The sequence below is a fragment of the Archocentrus centrarchus genome, chromosome 3, assembly GCF_007364275.1.
Source record: "Archocentrus centrarchus isolate MPI-CPG fArcCen1 chromosome 3, fArcCen1, whole genome shotgun sequence".
Lineage (NCBI taxonomy): Eukaryota > Metazoa > Chordata > Actinopteri > Cichliformes > Cichlidae > Archocentrus > Archocentrus centrarchus.
Genome location: NC_044348.1, coordinates 18339060 through 18358694, shown reverse-complemented (window position 1 = coordinate 18358694; position 19635 = coordinate 18339060). Strand labels below are relative to the sequence as shown.

General features: G+C 39.9%; 2 protein-coding genes across 4 annotated transcripts; one reads left to right on the top strand and one right to left on the bottom strand.

The window, feature by feature from the left end:
* Window positions 1–1242: 1242 nt before the first annotated feature.
* Window positions 1243–7895, top strand: LOC115778094 (lysosomal protective protein). Its single transcript, XM_030726119.1, has 11 exons — window positions 1243–1517; window positions 3579–3690; window positions 3775–3912; window positions 4020–4178; window positions 4323–4414; window positions 4668–4752; window positions 4841–4993; window positions 5062–5207; window positions 6719–6881; window positions 6976–7065; window positions 7145–7895. The coding sequence occupies exons 1-11, from the start codon at window positions 1348–1350 to the stop codon at window positions 7226–7228; spliced, it is 1392 nt and encodes a 463-aa protein (XP_030581979.1). The 5' UTR covers window positions 1243–1347; the 3' UTR covers window positions 7229–7895.
* Window positions 7843–19539, bottom strand: slc38a7 (solute carrier family 38 member 7). Of its 3 annotated transcripts, none has more exons than XM_030726120.1 (12): window positions 19485–19539; window positions 18383–18814; window positions 17582–17635; window positions 15920–16064; window positions 14573–14717; window positions 14367–14465; window positions 14208–14265; window positions 13990–14104; window positions 13614–13761; window positions 11103–11302; window positions 10976–11027; window positions 7843–9556 (listed from the first exon to the last, which is right to left on the bottom strand). In XM_030726120.1, exons 2-12 carry the CDS (start codon window positions 18632–18634, stop codon window positions 9454–9456), a joined length of 1371 nt encoding a protein of 456 aa, XP_030581980.1. In that variant the 5' UTR covers window positions 18635–18814; window positions 19485–19539; the 3' UTR covers window positions 7843–9453. The 3 variants fall into 3 exon arrangements, with proteins under 3 accessions (XP_030581980.1, XP_030581982.1, XP_030581981.1); XM_030726122.1 differs by having other exon boundaries at window positions 19431–19496; XM_030726121.1 differs by lacking the exon at window positions 19485–19539 and adding an exon at window positions 18903–18968.
* Between the last annotated feature and the right edge of the window lie 96 nt (window positions 19540–19635).

Below are 19635 nucleotides of genomic sequence, written 5' to 3'. Positions count from 1 at the left end.
TTGTGACCTGAATTATAAAATTTTTTTAAAGATTTTATAATTCATTACTGCTAAAATAATTAACACGGTCAAATTTCTTAGCTTTAGAGTGACCAGGTGTCCCACTTTATTAGGGACTTCACAGTATTTTTATCCCTTGTACCCCTGTCCCACATACTAAGACCATGCCCCACATTTTGACTGGCTAAAGTTTTGCTGCAATGCTATGCCTAAGGGGAAACTGAACGGGTGAAGATCGTCGCCCCTATCATCTGCAGATCACCCTATTCCTTGCATCCTCTTCTGTCACACCAACCCTTGCTGTTATCCTTCTATCCCAAATCACCCTTGACGCTCATCTCCATCCACTCTGCCCTGTCTGCACCCTTTTTTCACATCTCTTTTTCCCTATATGTGGTTTTGGATATTGCATACTAATAAAACTTACTATATCAAAGTGGCATTACACAGGAAATATAGTAGTCCCTCTCATTTTGTTCCTGGTGAGGCTTTGGTGTGCCTTTATTGAGATTTGAGATGTCTACTTCCTTTAAAATGTGATATGATTATATTGTTATAGTTATTCTGAACTCCACAATAATACGCCCGAATACCCTTTATATAACAAAAATTAACAAGGATAAAACTAGCTCTGCAATCCTACTAAGGAGTACTGGGGCCACATTGAGAAAAAAAGAAGTAATTCGTGACTTTTGAGAATAAATTGAAAAAAGAAAAAAGTCGAAGTCGTCATTTCAAGTTAAATAACGGCCACGGCTGCTATACCCTCTACGAAGTGCCTGATCAAGTTGTTTCATCTACCCAATTGAGTAGATAAAACAACTTGATCAGCTGTCTTATTGCGTCTTGTGATTCTACGGGTCCCCTCTGTACTGCACGAAGGTGGCGTGGCGTCTCAGTTGTTTGACTTGAAACGAAAACTTTAATCTCCACATTTTGACTTTTTTTCTCAAAATTTTGACTTTATCCTCAAAATGCACAATTTATTTTTGTTCTCAATGTGGCCCTAATAGTACTGCAACTACTAACTGAAAGAGATTTTTTTTTCAAACAATTAAAACGAAAGTGAAACGAGCAAATCCACTCTGTAAACTAACTGAAACGAAACTGCACTGAAAATAAAAAATAATAATAAAATTAAAAAACTATAGTAACTCGAATTTCAATTATTCACACCTGTTTCTAAACTTTGTTATTGAGGGGGCGCTGGTCATGTGACCCGGTCCGGCAGTCATATGATGTTGGGTTTCATCAGGAGCTTCATTTGAGGAAGTTTGAGTGAGGGCTTCGTCTTCCGTTTTTCTCCGACGAGAGTTGCTGTTTTTGAACGTGACCGAGCCTTCAGCCATGCTCGGTGGGGGTCTACTGCTGTTTTTGCTGGCCGTGTTTCCGCTCGGCTCGCGGGCTCAGTACGCGCCGGACGAAGTGAAGCATCTGCCCGGTATGACGTTCAAACCGAGCTACCGACAGTGGTCAGGATACCTGCAGGCGCGGCCGGGCAAGTTTCTGCATTACTGGTAAGAAGCGGTGGGCGAGTGGTCGCGGTAAAAGTCACATCACAACCACTGGAAGGAAGCGCACACACACACACACACACACACACACACACTCACACACACTAACAACTTCAGCAAACTTTTCCCTCTCATACTGATATTAGTTTTTTAAAGGGAGCCTGTAACCTTTAAAACCAGATAAATTATAAATTGAGAGCTCACGTGTTAAAACCAGCTTTTATTACGATAGTTATTATAATTAAGTACTTCTTTGACATTATTCCCACTAATACAAAGGCTAGTAATTACACTGTGTTGACAAAAGCATTGGACCATCTACATAATAAGACTATAAATTGTCCCATGCCCCCATTCCCCTGCAGCTATAACAGCGTCCACACTTCTGGGAAGGGTCTCTGCAGGATTTTGGACTGTGGGGAATTTTTGTCCATTCATCCGAGGGTCATTGAAGTGATGGCCAGATAAAGCCTTGAAGCTTTCCATCCAATTAGTTAAAAAAAAAAAAAAAAAAAAAAAAAAAAAGGTTAATTTCTTGAGGCTTCATGTGCACACAACCCCCCCAGCCTCATGGCTGTTTTGCAACAATAACAGCATGGGAATATTCACTGCCAAGAATAGACTTTATTCATTTTTATTAAGATATATTTTTTTCCACTGTGCTCAGACTCAGTTTCTCTTTTTGGAAATAACCTCTCTGACTTTTGAGAAAATCCTTTCACATGGTGCTGAGGGTGCATGGCTGCACAAGTCCCACAACAATCTTGTATATGCTTGGATATATGCACCTCTGCCTAGATGATGCCTATAGATGAGGTGTTGCTGTTCTGCCCCAATTGCAAACACTTTACCTTGGAATGGGGGAAAAACAGACATGTGAATATAGTATAGTAGTAAGACATTTGATTATCTATAGGCATATGTAATACCTTATTCATCTCAAGGTGTTGTAATACTAGGGAAACTCTTGTCTTCTTAGCAGCTCCGTTAAAGCAGGCTCCTCTGTCACAGGCAAACTGCTGAAACTCCAAGACAAACACTAACATACAGATTTTGCAGGGATCCATTGCGTTTTCACACCAACAATGAACCACTACTGGAACCAGTGAGACTTCAGATGTCATCACTGACTTCACTCGTCCTTAAATAATCAAGCCTCGATACGCGCTTCATAAAAGACTTCTGGCTTTTTTTTTCAACACGCGTTCTGAAGTGTCAGCACAGTATGTCCCATCACTAGATCACTGAAGGAGTCAGACACTGATGTTTAAGGAGACAGCCTGACTCATAATCTCTGTTCTAGTTCATCCCAAATGTGTTCAGTGGGATTGAGGTCAGGGCTCTGTGCAGGCCATACCTTTTATGGACCTTGCTTTGTTCACTGGGTCATGCTGAAACAGAAAAGGACCTTCCCTGAAGTGTGCCTACAAAGTTGATGGTATTAAATTGTCCAAAATGTCTTGGTAAGCTAAAGCATTTAGATTTTCCTTCACTGGAACTAAGGGATCCAGACCAACCCCAGGAAAACAACCCTATAGCATTATTGAATGACTTGATGTTCACAGTGGCACCTCGTGTTATCTACATTGCGCAGACAAACCAGCTGGACAGGTTTCCTGAACTTAAATACCGTATCACTGAGGGACTTCATGAAAACCTGTTCATCACGAGACATTTTGCTGGAGACAAGCAAAACTGTCCTCATGGGCCCAGCTTGGATCATATCTGGGGTGTGAGTGGTGTCAAAGGTTTTTTTTTTTTTTTTTTTTTTTAGCTCAACCAATTGTATTGTTCTTAATGACATCAAAGTGAGGTCAAAGTGCTCCAATGCACTTCGACCTTATTATGTCTGTCTGCAGATCTGCTTTCATTGTGCACGCTTCACAAAAGGTTATCTGGTTATTTGGAAAATTATTGGTAATGCTATCTGCTGTGAAATTTATTTGGAGAGGTGTGAATACTTTTACTTCTTTATTTTAATTTTGATTGACCTTGTTATGTAGCATGGCAGCAGATGTGTATGTGCAGTATGAAGGGTTAATCCTCAGTCCTGATCTTCTGCAGGTTTGTAACTTCTCAGAGGGACCCAGTCAAAGACCCTCTGGTGCTCTGGCTGAATGGCGGCCCCGGCTGCAGCTCGCTGGATGGATTTCTCTCAGAGAATGGACCATTTCATGTGAGCATGCTCAGTGTTTGCAAAACTACACTTGTGCACTGAGAAAAGTGGCTCTGAGTAGGAAGTACTGACTCTGATTTTCAGGTAAATGATGATGGGGCTACGCTGTACGAGAATGAATTCAGCTGGAACAAGATTGCCAATGTGTTGTATCTCGAGTCGCCTGCAGGTGTGGGATACTCCTACTCTGATGATGAGAAATATGCAACTGATGATGACCAGGTGAGCTCAGTTTGTTAAATGAGCAACATACATTTTTGCATAGGAAGGGACGGTTATTGTGTAGACCGTACTGGACAACAAACACAAACGTGAAATGTTCTTCACAGGTTGCTCAAGATAATTACAAAGCCCTGCAGAATTTCTTCTACAAGTTCCCAAACTTCACTCAGAATGAGTTCTTTATCTTTGGGGAGAGTTACGGTGGAATTTATGCACCAACACTCAGCCTGCTTGTGGCCACAGGAAAAGCCAAAATCAACTTCAAGGTGAGGAACTTTGTCGGCCTCAGTTCCTGAATGCAGTTTCATGATGGGAGCGAAGTTGTTCCTCTAAATCATGCTCATTTATTGACATGTCCAGTTGTTCGTTTTTTTTGTTTAGTTTTTTTTTTGGTACATTTGCTTGTTTAGGGCTTTGCAGTGGGGAATGGCCTCAGCAGCTTTAGTTACAATGACCAGTCTTTGATCTACTTTGGTTACTACCATGGCCTCTTTGGAGAAGAGTAAGTTGCTTGCTTTATTATGAGGGAATGGCTTTAAAAAGGAATGCTATTTTAGTGTTTGCATACTCCATTACATACACCCTGAATTGGCTTAAGTTACTACTAAAAGTCACTTGGGTTGTTTTTCCCATTAAATTCAGGAGTTGAGTCTCATTTTAATATTTTACTTCATATAAAGATATGACAGAAGTAATCTGCCTTCATGTTAAGAGATCATTTGCACAGAGCTGATGCAGAGGTGTTTCTTGTGCAGTTTGTGGCGTGACCTGAACATAAATTGCTGTAAGGATGGAACCTGCAACTTTTACAATTCCAGTTCTGAGACATGCACGACTCTGGTATGTGTTCACTGTTACAGTAATCAGCTGGGAAGATCTGGTGATGACATAAGAATTTTTCAGACTTTACTTCCTTGTCTCCTTGCAGGTTAATGTGGCCTTTGGTCTCGTGTATAATAGTGGACTTAATGAGTATGCCCTTTACTTGGATTGTGAGGGTCAGAGAAGATCCAGCAGAGTCTATGAGAGGACCATGAGTCTTCTGTTTAGGAACTACAGGAATCACCCACATACACACAAGGTAACCCTCTGAGAACAAGTTCTTGTGCTTCAATTGTCTTTGGTGTTAATGATAAGTGTTACCTGAAGTTTTCAGCACCAGTGAGTTCCTCCACTACTCTGGGTGAAGTCCCTCCCTGCATCAACAGCACAGCTCAGATGAACTGGCTGAACAGAGGTGACGTGAGGAAAGCTTTGCACATTCCAGCTACGCTGCCTCCTTGGGATATCTGCAGGTACACAAATAACAAAAGCAGTTATTGTGAAATCAGTGATAAGTATGCTATGTGTACACCTCAAGTCCTCTTTATTGCTGCGTTACTGATGGACCTGTACTGGGCCAAAAAAAGTCTCTAAAAGGCAGCTGTGGGTCCAGTGTTGACAGTATATGGACACTTATACTTTTTTCTGCTTTTGTAGCATCATGAATGCATTCAGGTAATGAACATAGACTTTGACTGCCTTGTTAAAAAAGCTGTTACTAAGAACAAGATTCAAGAAGATTTATTCTGATTCTAAATAATCTTACACTTAAAGGAGGTCTATTATTGGACTTTCGCTGTTTTTAAAAAATTTTTTTTAAATTTTAAAACACTGAAATTAGCCTGAGTTTTAAATAGAAATTCTCTCAGTGAGCTAAAAGCTCAAGCCTCCTCTGTCTCTGAATCCTAGGTTTCAAACACTTTATTTTCATTCTATTTTTGCATTAAGCTGATGCCGGCTAATCACTGATGACCACACGGGTATGTCACATCCACAAAGTAGCGGCAGTACAGCTCACAAGCACTGGGAGCTGCCCCTCTCCAGGCTACCAGAAACTGACCAGTCAGAGGAAATTAGCTTTTAGGGAAGGAGGCCTTAAAGAGACAGGAGTTATGAGTTGTTACAGACCACAGATTAAATCAATGGCTGCTTTTATAGTGGGAAATTAGTACAGTAGATTTTGTTAAATACAAAATAGTTTTTGTCCCACAAGGACAGATTTGAGGTAATCTATTTAGTTACTCTAAGTACACAGTGGGGATCATTTTAAAATGCTAAACCCTGACATCAGTAATGTCTGCTCAACAGTGTCCAATACGTACGTCAATAACAAAAACCGTATTTATCAGTCAATTACTTTTTCACCCAGGGTCGGGTGGGTGGGCGACCAGGCGGCATCCATTGAAGTGTCTGCTCAATAACCGCTCAGCCTACAGTTACCAAACTTCATGGTAACTTGCTTTTGACCAAAGCAAGGTTGGGATTATATATGGGGGCCACTGTTAAAATAAACAATGGCCATTCAATAACTGGGTGACAACAGGGTTGATTACAGAGTGACAGCTTAGGCAGTGCTCTTGTTTTTCTTGAGAATGAAGTTTGATGTCCTGAAAACAGTTGTAAATGTTTACTGTAGTGCGTGATGGAATTTTGTCTGCTTGCGTGCGTTATCTGTCAAGCACAGATAAAACTGTTTTGTTGAACTTTTTTACAAGAGTTAGAGGTTTTGTGAATGTAGTTCAAGAAATTGGATTTTGTGGTTGGTTTTGAGAAAAGGGTCAGAAGGTTTTGAGAAATGTGTCAGCAGTTCCGAAAAACTAATTGTTTGCCTTTAACAACTGTTTTTAAAGCCTTGATGTGCTCTTAAGACAATTGCATGGACCAAATGATTCATGTATGATTAATTGTAATTAGCCTGGTGTGCGGTTTGGTTGGAGGTCAGTGGTAGGTTTGCATCATCATGATAAAGGTTTCATTGTTGCAGTGATACAGTTGGAGGACTCTACACAACGCTGTATTCAACAATGAAAAACGTGTACCTGAAGCTGCTCTCTCTGGGCCTCCGTGCACTCGTCTACAACGGAGACACAGACATGGCCTGCAACTTTCTGGGAGACCAGTGGTTTGTGGAGGATCTCGGCTTGGAGGTAGCTTTAAATTCATAAATTGCACTTTTTTTTTCTTTTTTTTTTCCCTCAGAGCTATGAGAGGCACTTATTAATTGTACTAAAATGTTTTTAGCCAACCACCAAATACCAAACCTGGATTCATGAGGACCAGATTGCTGGCTTTTATCAGATGTTTGGAAACGTCACTTTTCTGACTGTTAAGGTAAGCGTTTATTTTGCATTGTTTTGTTTCATATTGCGGCTGTCGTAATTAATCAGTCCTGCTTTGATCTGTGTTTCAGGGTGCAGGTCACATGGTTCCTCAGTGGGCTCCAGGTCCAGCTCTCCACATGTTCCAGTCTTTCGTAACAAATTCAAATTACTGAGTTGGAGAATGTACTCTTTTTTGTTGTTGTTGTTTTTCTCAGGAAATCTACTTTTGAGGTGGAAAAATTATGCTTAGTATTGGTGGTTCAGTTTGGGTTTTTTTTTTTTTTTTTCTCCTCTGGACACATCGCCTTATGTAGTGGAACCAGCCAGCTGGACTTTTGCAGGCCTAAAGATTAAATTGGACAAACTGGAAATGAGTACCCATAGTTATTGCGTGGTTATAAATCACTGTGTTGCTGTCAGTCTTAGCTTTTATGGGTTAAATTTGTTCATTTAGATTGAGGTTAACAGGCTGATTGGGTTACAGACCTTCTGTTTGGCTCCAAAACTACTTGCTTGTCATATTCCTACCACTTTGTCCTGGAATTGGGGAGCTACTTATGTGTAGAAGAACTGTATGCATCCTGTGGTTTCTGCAGAGCTTCTTATTGTTCCACTAAAATAAGTGAATTCAGAACTGAAATGACTTCAGGTATTTGATTCTGCACTTTACATTATCTTGTGAAGGTATGGTCTGTGGCACTGATGTAATTTTTTTTTTTTTTTCCTTTTTTCATGGTTGATATATTGAATGAATTAAAAATGAATGAGCTCACTGATGATGCTTAAACTCTGTAAAAACAGTAATGCCATCCTTTTTTATTAAATGTTTTGTTCAACTCAGGATGTGAACTGTCACATTTATTCACATGCATTAACTGCACTTTATTTATTGGAGTAGTTGAAGGTTCCTGAAAATATTTCTACTAAATCTACCTATTAATATATTTTTCAAGTCACTTCTATAAGACAGACATGTGATTGATTAGCAAATGCTTTGGAAGAATGTCCCATCTTTCATCCATAAGCATACAGTAAGTCAGTGGCATATCATAAAAGCAGATGATCAACAAATTACATTTGACATGAAGCACCAAACCATAAAAATCAATGATCATAAAAATGATTGCAAAACAAGTTGTTTAAAAATGGATCCTTTGTACTGTTCATACACATTTTTCATATTTTAGCTTTGTCACAATTATGATAAATGCATCAGTGCATCTGGTCTTTTTTTTTTTTTCTGTTGTCACTCAAGTTCACAAAATAACTTGCTGGGTTTCATAAAACATTAAAAGCAAAGTTACAAAAATCATTTGAATCCCAAAGTAAAACATGCAATGAACTTAAAGTTACCATGTCACAGTTAAAGATGAGGATTAAAAGCTGTTTGCTTTAGTTTGACATTGTCAGTGATCAACAGCTGAGCTCTAGAAATCTTTAGTGTTAGATTTTTGGATATCAGGGCATTAAAAAAAATAAAACCGTTTCAACTTTGGTTTAAGGCAAATTTCTAGCATCTCATTTTTGAAATTTAAAAGTCGTGTCTGCAGTTTGATTACTTGGTTTCCTTCCTGCTGTCTGTTGGAGGTGCACTACTACATCCTTTCCTGTAAATAAAGTGCAAAGTGAACGCAGTAGGTTACATCCCTTTTTTTCCTTTTAACAAATCTGCACAAAAAAAAAAGCTGTAATCTGATCTAATCTAAAAGCCAATTATAAAACCACCTTCATCTATTTGTACTGTAACACAAATTGTATAAGAAATAACAAAATAGCTGGACTTGCTAAATCGGCTTTAAAGTGTAACGTGTTGGTTTATCTTGTTCAGTTTGATTTTGAAAGCTCCAAAATCAAACTAAACTGCCTGCATTAATGCCACTCTGTGCCATTAAATATGCTGTGTCTTAGTGTGGTAACATCACTTGATTCTATTTTTTTTTTTATTGGCAAGTATACGAACAATCAGCATCAACATAATTAGGTCTGAACATTATGACATGCAAATTAAATTACACAAATTGGTACAATTCTATTATTAAAATCAATTTGATTAAGTCCCTTGGCTCTTGTAAACAGGAACGTGTCGTCCATACGTCCAGAGAGGGGAGAAGGTCGTCTGTGCCCCTCTGAAATGACGACACAGTAGAACATGTAAAACATGCTGTTTGAATTGTCTGAAGTCCCTTTGCGCTGTGTAGTGACTCCCTGACTGATAGAAAGGTTCTAGACTTTCACTTCAGTATGGAGCAGGTGATGTGTGGCTTTGTTCTTTTTTTTTTTTTGTTTGTTCATGAAACACTTCCCATCACCCAGAGGTCCCGAGTAGCAGCACAGACCTGAGGGCAGCCTCCCTATCTTCAGTATCGAGGACAGCACTGGCTGATGAAAACTATTCCCTTCAATTGACGATGTCTTGATAGATGGAGTTTGTTGTTGTGAGGCCAAAGATGAATGCTCCGAGTGTAACCATGGCAACACCAAAGATGACCAGCCCGTGCCAGCTGTAAAAGAGGAAATAAGTTTGTTAAAAAACGTTTATAACTTTTTTTTATTATTCTGACACTGAATCACAGGTCTCCAATGTGAAAAGGGCTCCAGGAACCAATCAGTGCTGTTTCCTATAAGTTAGACACCAACCCACGTCTAGTCCTGAGCAGAAAGTAAAGATTTTGACCCCTGAGGCAAATTAAGGCTGCAGCTGCAACTCATGGTTTTTTAATAAAGAAAAGCTGTTTTTCAGAGCCGAGGGTGACATCTCGAAATGTGTTGACTGACTAAGGGTCCAGTAGCCAAAAACATTCAGTTAACAACAGTATAATGCAGAGAGAAGCAGCCCTCACATTGGGGGCACTGAAACCAGAGATTACTTGTATTCCTGCTTAATAATGTAAAAAAAAAAAAAAAAATTAAAATGATTGACCACTGGGGTCGTTTTAGCTCACTGTTTTAGATTCAGCAGACTGTGTCTGCTTGCTAAAAAGGTCCAGCTGCTGTATTTCCAGTGAGAGAAAAGTGCACTCAGAGATGAAGATGTAAGAAAGATGAAGGCGAGAGGTTAGATTTAAAGGTAAGGACTGCTCAGTGACATCTGATAACCCAGAAATTTAAATCTTACATTTTTAAAATCAGATCTTGGATCTGTAAATAATGTGCAGTTATGTTTTTTAGATATTGTTAAACAAACTGAGGTACACTAACTTTGTGTTATTCAAAGGTTGCATGGAAATACTGCAGTTTAGTGCAGGATAAACAGGTTAGTTTGCTGCACTGTGTTGGACTGGTGCACAGAGGCTGTGGTTTTCATGGTCAGGTAGGTTATATGAAATGTAGCAGAGATGAGTTTGAATTTAATTTAATTTTTTGAATTCAATCGTTTTAATTCAACTCAATGGGAGAGTGTTTACAGAGGTCAAATCAGAGACCTGTTTTCTCATAGACTTCTTTTGCAACCACAGCTATCACTGGTGGCCTTCAGGTAGAATGCAGCTTTAAAGCACGTCCCCATTGGCTTCATTTTCCCTGACCTGAAAACTACATCCATGTTTTATACTGTCTGTGTCTAATACACTCACTGCACACCTAATACAAAACATATAAAGTGGCTGATGAACACAGCTGAAATCAGATGAAAATTGTTCATTAACCCTCTGTTAACCTATTGTAGCTATTTAATATATTAAAGGAAGGGTAACTATAATGTAGCGACTAAATATTAATTCAGTTTTAAAAAGCGTGCAAATATCCACACACAAGCTCAATAAGAGCCTTACATCCAGAGGCCCTTTTGAGGTTTTGGATGTATATTCAGCTGATGTGAGAAAACAGCATCATGCATATATTTCATCACTGAATTAAAAAAAAAAAAAAAAAAAAAAAAAAAAGTATATTCTACCAAAACAGAAGGATGTACAGTGTCTCACCTTGCAGATCTGCTGTCTGTCTCTGAGAGCTTGGCTTGCATCAGACACAAACCTGTAAATTTAAAGAAACACTGCGTCATTAAAACTGCACAGAAAACCAGAGCAAAGCGTATGATGTGCAGTGTACCTGGGAAGACAAAGATAAAGCAGGCTGCCAATCCTCCAATCAGTGAGATCACGCGACCAATGTCTGGGATGAAGAGGGCAAGGATGAGGGTGACGAAAAACCACACAAGCGTCTGCAGGATCCTCCTCCTCCGTTCACGACGTACACACACCTCCACCTGCTCGCCTTGGAAACGCAGCCAAAGTCCCTCTATAACTGCCCTGGAAAAATACATGATCACAGCAGAGTACAGGGAAGAAGTGATCCATAAAATGTATCGTAAAGTAAAACAAAGTAAGGAACTTGGCACATACAATACACACTAAGGATGCACTATAAGCTTTATTTTTTTAATCTGATAAAAGATTCTGAGAACTACACATAGGGTACCAACTGAAACTGATCCAACAGCGATGCTGCTTTTCCCTTTTCTAAATATTGGCAAATTTAGCAACCCTAAAGTCGCTAAAAAACATTATACAGTGTAATGATCACAGATTATAGCAATATATAAATATGGGGAGTAGTTTCTGGAGTGCATCTCTGTGCACAAGAAAAAAAAAAAAAAAAAATCACAGGAAACAAAAAGGCCAAAAAAGAAAAAACATATGTGAGCCATATTATCTTATCTCAATAACAAACTGCAAAATCCAAAGATATACACATAGGTTTTGTTTTGTTTTTTTTGTTTTGTTTTTTTACACTAGTAAGAACTGACATGCATAAAATGCAAAGCTCTACAAACTGGCCACAATTAAATAAATGGGAGCTGTATCTTTAGAAAATGACTTATTAAATTGAACAAGTGCAAAAACCACATTGTAGGAAATACTGCACAGATAAGAGGTTTTAAAAAAAAACAACAAAAAAAATTTGCCTCGACTACTGACCAGTGTGAGCATGGTAAATGACACTGGATGATGCAATTAAACGCTACAGATATTGAACCCATAATCATGATCACAGGCTCCATTTCTGCTGTTTTGCTGCTCTCTTTTCTGCCGTTTCTCAGCCTGCATGTGTCTCCTTTGACAAATACATACTTTATGAGAGATGTGAGAGAGCAGCAAATTAGCAGTAAAACCTCAACACATGCACATAAAAGAGGTCAACAACGTACAGTCCTGTGAAAAAGAAACTTTTCAGAACTCTCTGCAGTCCTGTGAAAAACTAACTACACTCCATCATTCAATAGTTTGAACCACTGCAATAACTGGAAGTCATTGTTTTCTGTATGACTTTGTCACTCTCGCATATATTTGTGAAGGAATTTCAGCCCGCTCTTCTTTGTGTTGCTTCAGTTCATTGAGGCTTGCAGGCATTCATTTATACACTGCTCTCTTAAGGTCCCACCACAGAATTTCAATCAGGCTGGGGTCTGGAATTTGACTGGACCATTGCAGCACCTTGATTCTTTTCGGTTGTAGATTTACTGCTGTGCTTGGGTTCACTGTCCTATTGAATGACCCAGTTTCAAGATTTAGCTGTCACACAGACAGCCTCACATTTGTCTCTAGAATACTTTGGTATACAGAGGAGTTCATGGTTGACTCAATGACTGCAAGGTGCCCAGGCCCTGTGGCTGTAAAACAAGCCCAAATCATCACCCCTCCTCCACTGTGTTTGACAGTTGGTACTATGAGTTCTTGCTGATATATTGTGTTTGGTTTTCTCCAGCCGTGGTGTTGTGCATTATGGCCAATCATCTCCACTTTGGTCTCATCTCTCAAAAGGACATTGTTCCAGAAGTCTTGTGGTTTGTTCAGATGAAGCGGAGCAAACCTAAGCTGTGCTGCCATGTTCTTTTTTGCCATGTTCTTTTTCTCCTGGCAACTCTTTCAAACAAATCCTACTTGCTCAGTCTTTTTCTAATTGTGTCGTCATGAATTTGAACATTTAACATGCTAACTGAGGCCAGTGGGGTCTGAGATGAAGCTTTTTGCATTTTTTTCTTTTGTATTGCACAGTCTGACCTTGGGATGAATTTGCTGGGAAGATTGCGGAATTGTGTTAACACACCTGAATGCTCCAGAAAAGCCAAAACCGCTGCTTTTATAGAGGTGATCATGCGTGCTGATAATCAAGTACATTTGATTAGCAGCACCTGGCCGGCTTCTTACCCTCTTAATTCTTAAGGAAGCAGAAAGGGTGTACTTACTTTTTTGTCACATGGCTGTAGATAAAATACTTTATTTTGATTGTGGTCCACACAATGCCATCTCACTTTAACCTTTTCTCTAAATGTCGGGGAGGACCTACAGTTTGAAATGGAGGAAACTGCACGTGCTAAGAGGCACGCAGCTGGAGCAGCCGCCAAAAAACAGAGACGCTCCGATTACAACACAAACATAGATGCAGTGAATGAAAAAATATTTGAATGAGAAAATATTTCAGTCTGTGCTGAGGAAACCTTTGCTCCACTGTATCTTTACATTGCAAATACTTTCTAATTTGCAATTTTGACCATTAATATAGCCAAATACCAACAACAGCTTCAGCATCAATATCAAGTCTTTCTTTGCTGCATCTTACCTGCCACAGAAATGTAAAATAGGGTAGGAGGTGACCACACAGATAATGATGAAAGCTCTTGCAATGGCTACAGCGATGTCATCGGGAGGATATGACATCAACACATCCTGACTGACGCTGGAGCCAAATGTCAGGAAGCCACAGACACCTGAACAAATCACAAGTCACATCAAGCACTGATGTACTGAATCTGAAATGTATTGAAGATCAGAAAGAACTTTACATTTTATTTTACTCTGAAATAAAGCAAATATGCAGTCTGACAAATTTTCTAAAATCTTTCTGTGCCATAAAAACACATTTTACATGCAGCTTCTCAAATTTATTTAAAAGTCAATTAAAAACAGCCATGTTATTCAGCATACACGTACAATACCTGTTCCTGTGTAAACAAAAAGGCAGATTATCATGCTGAAAGTGACGACAACTCCCCAAGGTTTGATCTCTTTCCTCCTCATGCTGTTGAACACTGGCACGGAGCTGACATGGCACTGTGAACAGAGATCAGGAGGAAGAAGACAGGAGATACAGTTCATTAATATTAAAGTCAAATCATAAATTTAAGATTTCGAATGATACTGAATGAGGAGATACCTGGAAACCAAAGCATATGGTGGGCATTGCATTAAAAACTGCAGTCCAGGAAGCAGAACTGTAACAAACATACAAAATGATTTAGCAACTCAAATAAAGCAAGATGACGAGGATGTGGATGTTTGTAAAGATTCATGAAGAGTCATGAAGTGTGTGTACCTGGTAGGAATATAGCCTGGAATCACTTCTTTGTCCGGCCAAATATACTTTATGATGACCACTATGGTAACGTACCAGGTTCCCATCACACTCAGAGCACTAACAGGAAAAAACAAAAAGTAAGGCAAAAGTTTAAAAAAGTAAGTAATTTAAAAAAAAAAAAAAATAATCAATTCTCAATGTGAAAACAAGCTGCAGGTCTGTACCTGGCATACTTCTGAAAGCCAATCTCTTTGGGGATGGAGAGAGGAAGAATGACAATTACTGCAGTCACAGCGATGGTAAATTTGCGGTCAGTGTACCAGTAATGAGAGTCTGTGCCGTCCGCATTATGAGCCGCCGCAGCAATCACTGAAACAAAAAACAAGGATTACAAAAACATTTGAGGAGAACATAAAAATAGAGGGCTGGAATATAATGTACTGTATGCTGGAGAAGGGTACAAGTCAAGCAGGAGGTTAAATAAACAGCTGTACAGCTGTGGCTGTAGCTCAGTAGGTAGAGCAGGTCACCTACTGATCAGAAGGTCAGCGGTTCGATTCCTGGCTACTCCAGGCTACATGCCAATGTATCCTTGGGCAAGATACTTAACCCCAAGTTGCTCTCCGACCGTCCCGTCGGAGTATGAATGTGTGTGAATGATAGTTAATTAAAAAAAAGCACTTAGCTTAGTACATATGGAAGTGCTTGTATGAATGGGAGTGCATGGGTGAATGTAAACATGTTGTAATAGCGCTTTGAGTGCTCATACTGAGTAGAAAAGCGCTATATAAGAGCTAGTCCATTTACCATTTTACACATGACAGAGATGTAGAAAAGTACATGATTGAAGTCACAACCACTTCATTCATTTCAAAACACCAAGAGGCCAGTGTTTGACACCCCCACCCAAGCATCTCAGGGTTGAGTGGGTCACATGAGAGACATGTTTATTGAGTGAAAAAGCTGAGTAGTGTCATCCCTGATGCTCTTTGCCCTCATCACTAATGACACTGCCTTTCTGATACTGCTCTATACTATAAAGACTTCCTCTCTTCAACACATCACAGATAAATGGAACACAAAAAGAGAGAAGTCCTGTAAATGTAAGAAAGTAGGAATTGATTGGAAATTCTCAGGAATCAGCCCATGTTTAAAAAAATTTAAATCTGGCTGATCTTCCCTTCATTACGCTCATGTATCTGGAGACCACTTTCAGTGTCACTAATATAGATTCCTCCCTGAAAGTCCTGTTCGGTCAATGCCTCTGCAATGTGCACTGGACCTCCTTCATTATGTCAAATCAGTGACTCTTCACCTCAAATTTCATTTTATGGAAGTGGTCAAAGTCGCAGGCAGTCAAATCTCATAAACAGGGCTTGTAGCCAATGATGATTGTGAGAACATAATCTTGAAGGGAAGATCAGTCAAATTTAAGTCAGGTGTGTCATTTGACTTTTACAGTCCAGTTCCAGAACTTTTTGATCCACCTCCTTAAGAAAACATAAACTAAGACCAAAGAGTTAACCAATGTAACCAATAAAATACGTGTCAAGTAGTCCAAGTAGACTTACGGCGATCGAGCTGGTCTCCAATGACAATAAAGAAAGCAATGCAGGTGCCAAATGTGTAGACAGCAATGGCAACTTCACATAAAACTCCTGTGACTTTTCCACAAGTGGCTCGAACAACCTCCTGGTAAGTAGCTTCATTACTGACCTGAAAAAAAGAGACATAATTTTAAAAAAAGGACATTAATTTAACAGTAGGTGCTGTTAGTAAATTGTAAATGGACTGGCTCTCTTTAATATCACTTTTTTACTCTCTTTGAGCACCCAAAGGACTTTATACAATATGTCTTCATTCAACCACTCACACAAACACCTTTTCTTCATCTAATTGCTATCTAACATTCACACTCTGATGAACACATTGGGAGCAACTCAGGGTTCAGTATCTTGCCCAAGCATACCTTGGCATGCAAACTGGAGCAGCCAGGGAACAAATCATCAACCTTCCAATTAGCAGATGACCTGCTCTACCTCCTGAGCCACAGCCATCCTTAGAGGGTAGATACAAGGTACTGGTATTCAGGTTTATCATGAGACAACATTACTTGAGAGTTGTTTGCCATATTGAACGTGATACAGCCTGTTGACTACTGAGGGTGTATGCCCTTGTTCTTTCACTCATGGTTGTCACAGTCACATTGGCCTAGAGACCAAGGAGTTGCAGGTAGTCACTATGTAAAATTCAGTCACAAAGAGGGTGCTGCCCCAAAAACCTCTCTGTGGAGTTTACATGGAAGATGCCGGCTTGTTTGAAAACACTCACCAACTGCATGCTTTTCACAGTTTCACACCCGTTTGGAGAGTAGTTGGCAAGTGTTTGCAGATAAAGCAGAATCTTCCACGCAAACTATGGGAGACTGGGGCAATCTGCTAGCGACCAATGCAATTGCAAGAATTGCTACAATGTCACACATCAAAAATGGTGGACAAGTTAATGTCACATGTTTAGCAGTCACATGACTGCTAAACCTGAAATAACCTCATAATCTTTTTATACATAGCTGCTGAGTCCAGACTATGGTCACAAACCAATGGTACAAACACAGTCTGCCATTATGGAAGATTACTATGGTCATATTAAAATGGATATGTTATGAAGTTATGCACTGACACAGTGAAATTACACATTTAAATTAGGCTTCAATTAGCTAAAAACAGGATGCTGGTTGTGCTCTGTGCTAGGAAAAAGCCCAGTAAAACAATGACAGACACATGAGCACTGTTCAGTCTAATGTGCATGTGTATGGAGGCAAGGCTAATTTCCAACATCAGTCCCTTGATGAGCATTAAAGGGTAAGCAATCATCAGGATTACACATTATTGTTTAAAATTAGTGCTCTTTTTTTAAATTTCCCTTTTATAGAACACAGACTATAGAAATTAAAAACTAAGCAGTGATTTTTTTTTAGGGGATATTGCGGCATCATTAAAACTAAGACTGAGTCAGTTTAAGTCTTTTTTTCCCCCGTGCGTTTTAAAATGTAAGCACAATTCTAAGCTACTGAGGAAGTGAAAGTCTGAAGCTATCCCTGTGATCAAGATTACAACCACAGAATAAAGAAGTTGTTAAGAAATCTATTTGTTTCACTACGAAAGGCAAAAGAGGGACAAAAATCTTTAGAGTTAAAAAAAAGGCATGTACAGGACTGATGAAGCAACACAAACCTGGGAGCAGTAGCCAAGGATCACCAAGCCGCTGATTATGAAGATCAGCATAAACTGAAACACAAGGAAATAGGAAGCAGCAACAGTGATGTGATAAATTGGTCACATGAATACAGAGAAGGTAGGTAAGCTATAATCAGTCTCAGATTTGTAATCCAGATAATCTAATAATAACTGTGTAATGAGGGTATATACTGATCAGCCATAATATTAAAACTGCAGAGTAATATTCTGTAAGTTCTTCTCAAGCTGCCAAGACCAGACTGGGAATGGTCATGAGACATCTGAACGTGTCCCTTGGTGTCTGACACTATGATACTGCCAGTGGATCCTTTGGATCTTGTAGGTTAAGGGCTGAGGCCTCCGTGGATCGGCTTGTCTTGGGACATGATGCTCAGTCAGATTGGGATGTCAGGAGTATGGAGGCCAGACCCAAAACTTAATTCATTGGTCATGTTTCTAAAGGTGTTTCCAAGCAATTTTTGAAGTGCGGTGGGGTGCAATGTTCTGCCATTGGATCCTGCCATTGCTATCCAATGATGTGCTTGGCTTGCAGCAATGTTATGGTGGGTGATATGTGCCTAAGTACCATCGATGGGATCAGGACCATGCCAGGACTCAAGGCTTCAGTGGTTTTAATGTTATAGATGATCAATGTATGTATTCAATATAAACTGAGCATTTTACAGACCAAATTATAAATATCGATCAATTTAACTGCATTGCATGACACGCTTAAAGGCTGCTATGTGTTTCATGCTTAGAGAAAGGAGGTGTAGCAGAAGCATAGCATTTCCTCACCATCTGAAGCACCACTCCTGCAGTTACACCTCCTGCCATATTAAAGGCTGCGGGGAAATTGAGTAGACCTGCTCCCAGCGCCGCATTCACCACAATGAAGACGGCTCCCATAGAGGACACGCCCGAACTCCTCCTGTCAGGCTCGAGCTGCTGAACAGAATCCACGCTGGGGCTCTGTAAGAGCCATGCCCTTTCTCCAGAGTCATTGCTGCCAGCACCACCCCAGTCCTCGACATCAGCGTTAACAGACATGAGTCAACAGGCTCTAGCTCAGGCTGGGAAGTGTTATGCACTCCCGAAAAATCAGGTGAAAAAGTCTGAGTGAATGGATAAGATGTAACTCAGCTGCAGTTGAAGATTTATGTCCAATCAGGAGGCAGCTGAGGCTTCTCAACAGCGAAGGTTTGACGGTGGAGCCATTTGGTGATTGAGCTGTAATGAAAGATTTCCTGCATTTAGGAGCAGTGTGGTATCATATTACCATACTGAGCACATGTGGAAGTAAAAATAAATGAATTACTGTGAAAGAAGAACACGAGTCACGTTTGACACAGCAGTTTATGTTCACTGATACCTGAAGGCCCTTGATGAGCAGTATGAAGAAAAGCCCCAGGTTAAAGGCAATGAAGTGCCATTCATCATTTTAGAAAGATGACACTATTTTTGTGTCACTATTTAAAAGATCAGTGATTTCAAGAACAAACATAGCTTTTAGAGCACAGTCACCTTTTCAGGGCATCTCTCTCTCACACACACACACACACACACACACACACACACACACACACACACACACACACACACACACACACACACACACACACACACACACACACACTGGAAATGCAGGTCAAGTAATCCACCCTTTATTGTGGCTAGATTCAGGCTTTTCTTTTCCTTAAGGTAACAATAGCATTTATCAGCGCAGCCATGCCCATTGTTACTGTGGCTAAATTAGCTGGCTAGCCAACGATACATCTAACCGAATGCAACAAGAACTCATTTCCACAAACCAGTCCACACATTTAAACATCCCCGTGTTACTCACGTCGATTAAAATGTCGTCGCTGTTTAGTATAAGGATAAAGTGCTGATACCGTACCTTCTGCTGCCGCCGCTGGGAATGAGAGAGCTCCGTGTTTTGACGGATATGCACGTGACCGTCGCTCGTCATGTGTGCAACACTGGATGTCTGGGTAATGTAGTTTTCCGCCTACACTATAGCGGGACCCTTTTACAGCCTACGTCGCATC

Excerpts from the sequence above, each read along its gene's own strand:
- LOC115778094 (XM_030726119.1), top strand. The coding sequence starts at position 1,348 with ATGCTCGGTGGGGGTCTACTGCTGTTTTTGCTGGCCGTGTTTCCGCTC. Across the intron at positions 4,415-4,667 it reads CATGGCCTCTTTGGAGAAGA|TTTGTGGCGTGACCTGAACA; the intron begins GTAAGTTGCTTG and ends TTTCTTGTGCAG. Across the intron at positions 5,208-6,718 it reads CCTCCTTGGGATATCTGCAG|TGATACAGTTGGAGGACTCT; the intron begins GTACACAAATAA and ends TCATTGTTGCAG.
- slc38a7 (XM_030726120.1), bottom strand. The coding sequence starts at position 18,634 with ATGTCTGTTAACGCTGATGTCGAGGACTGGGGTGGTGCTGGCAGCAAT. Across the intron at positions 14,718-15,919 it reads TGGAGACCAGCTCGATCGCC|TGATTGCTGCGGCGGCTCAT; the intron begins GTAAGTCTACTT and ends TTTTTGTTTCAG. Across the intron at positions 14,466-14,572 it reads GGCTTTCAGAAGTATGCCAG|TGCTCTGAGTGTGATGGGAA; the intron begins GTACAGACCTGC and ends TTTTCCTGTTAG.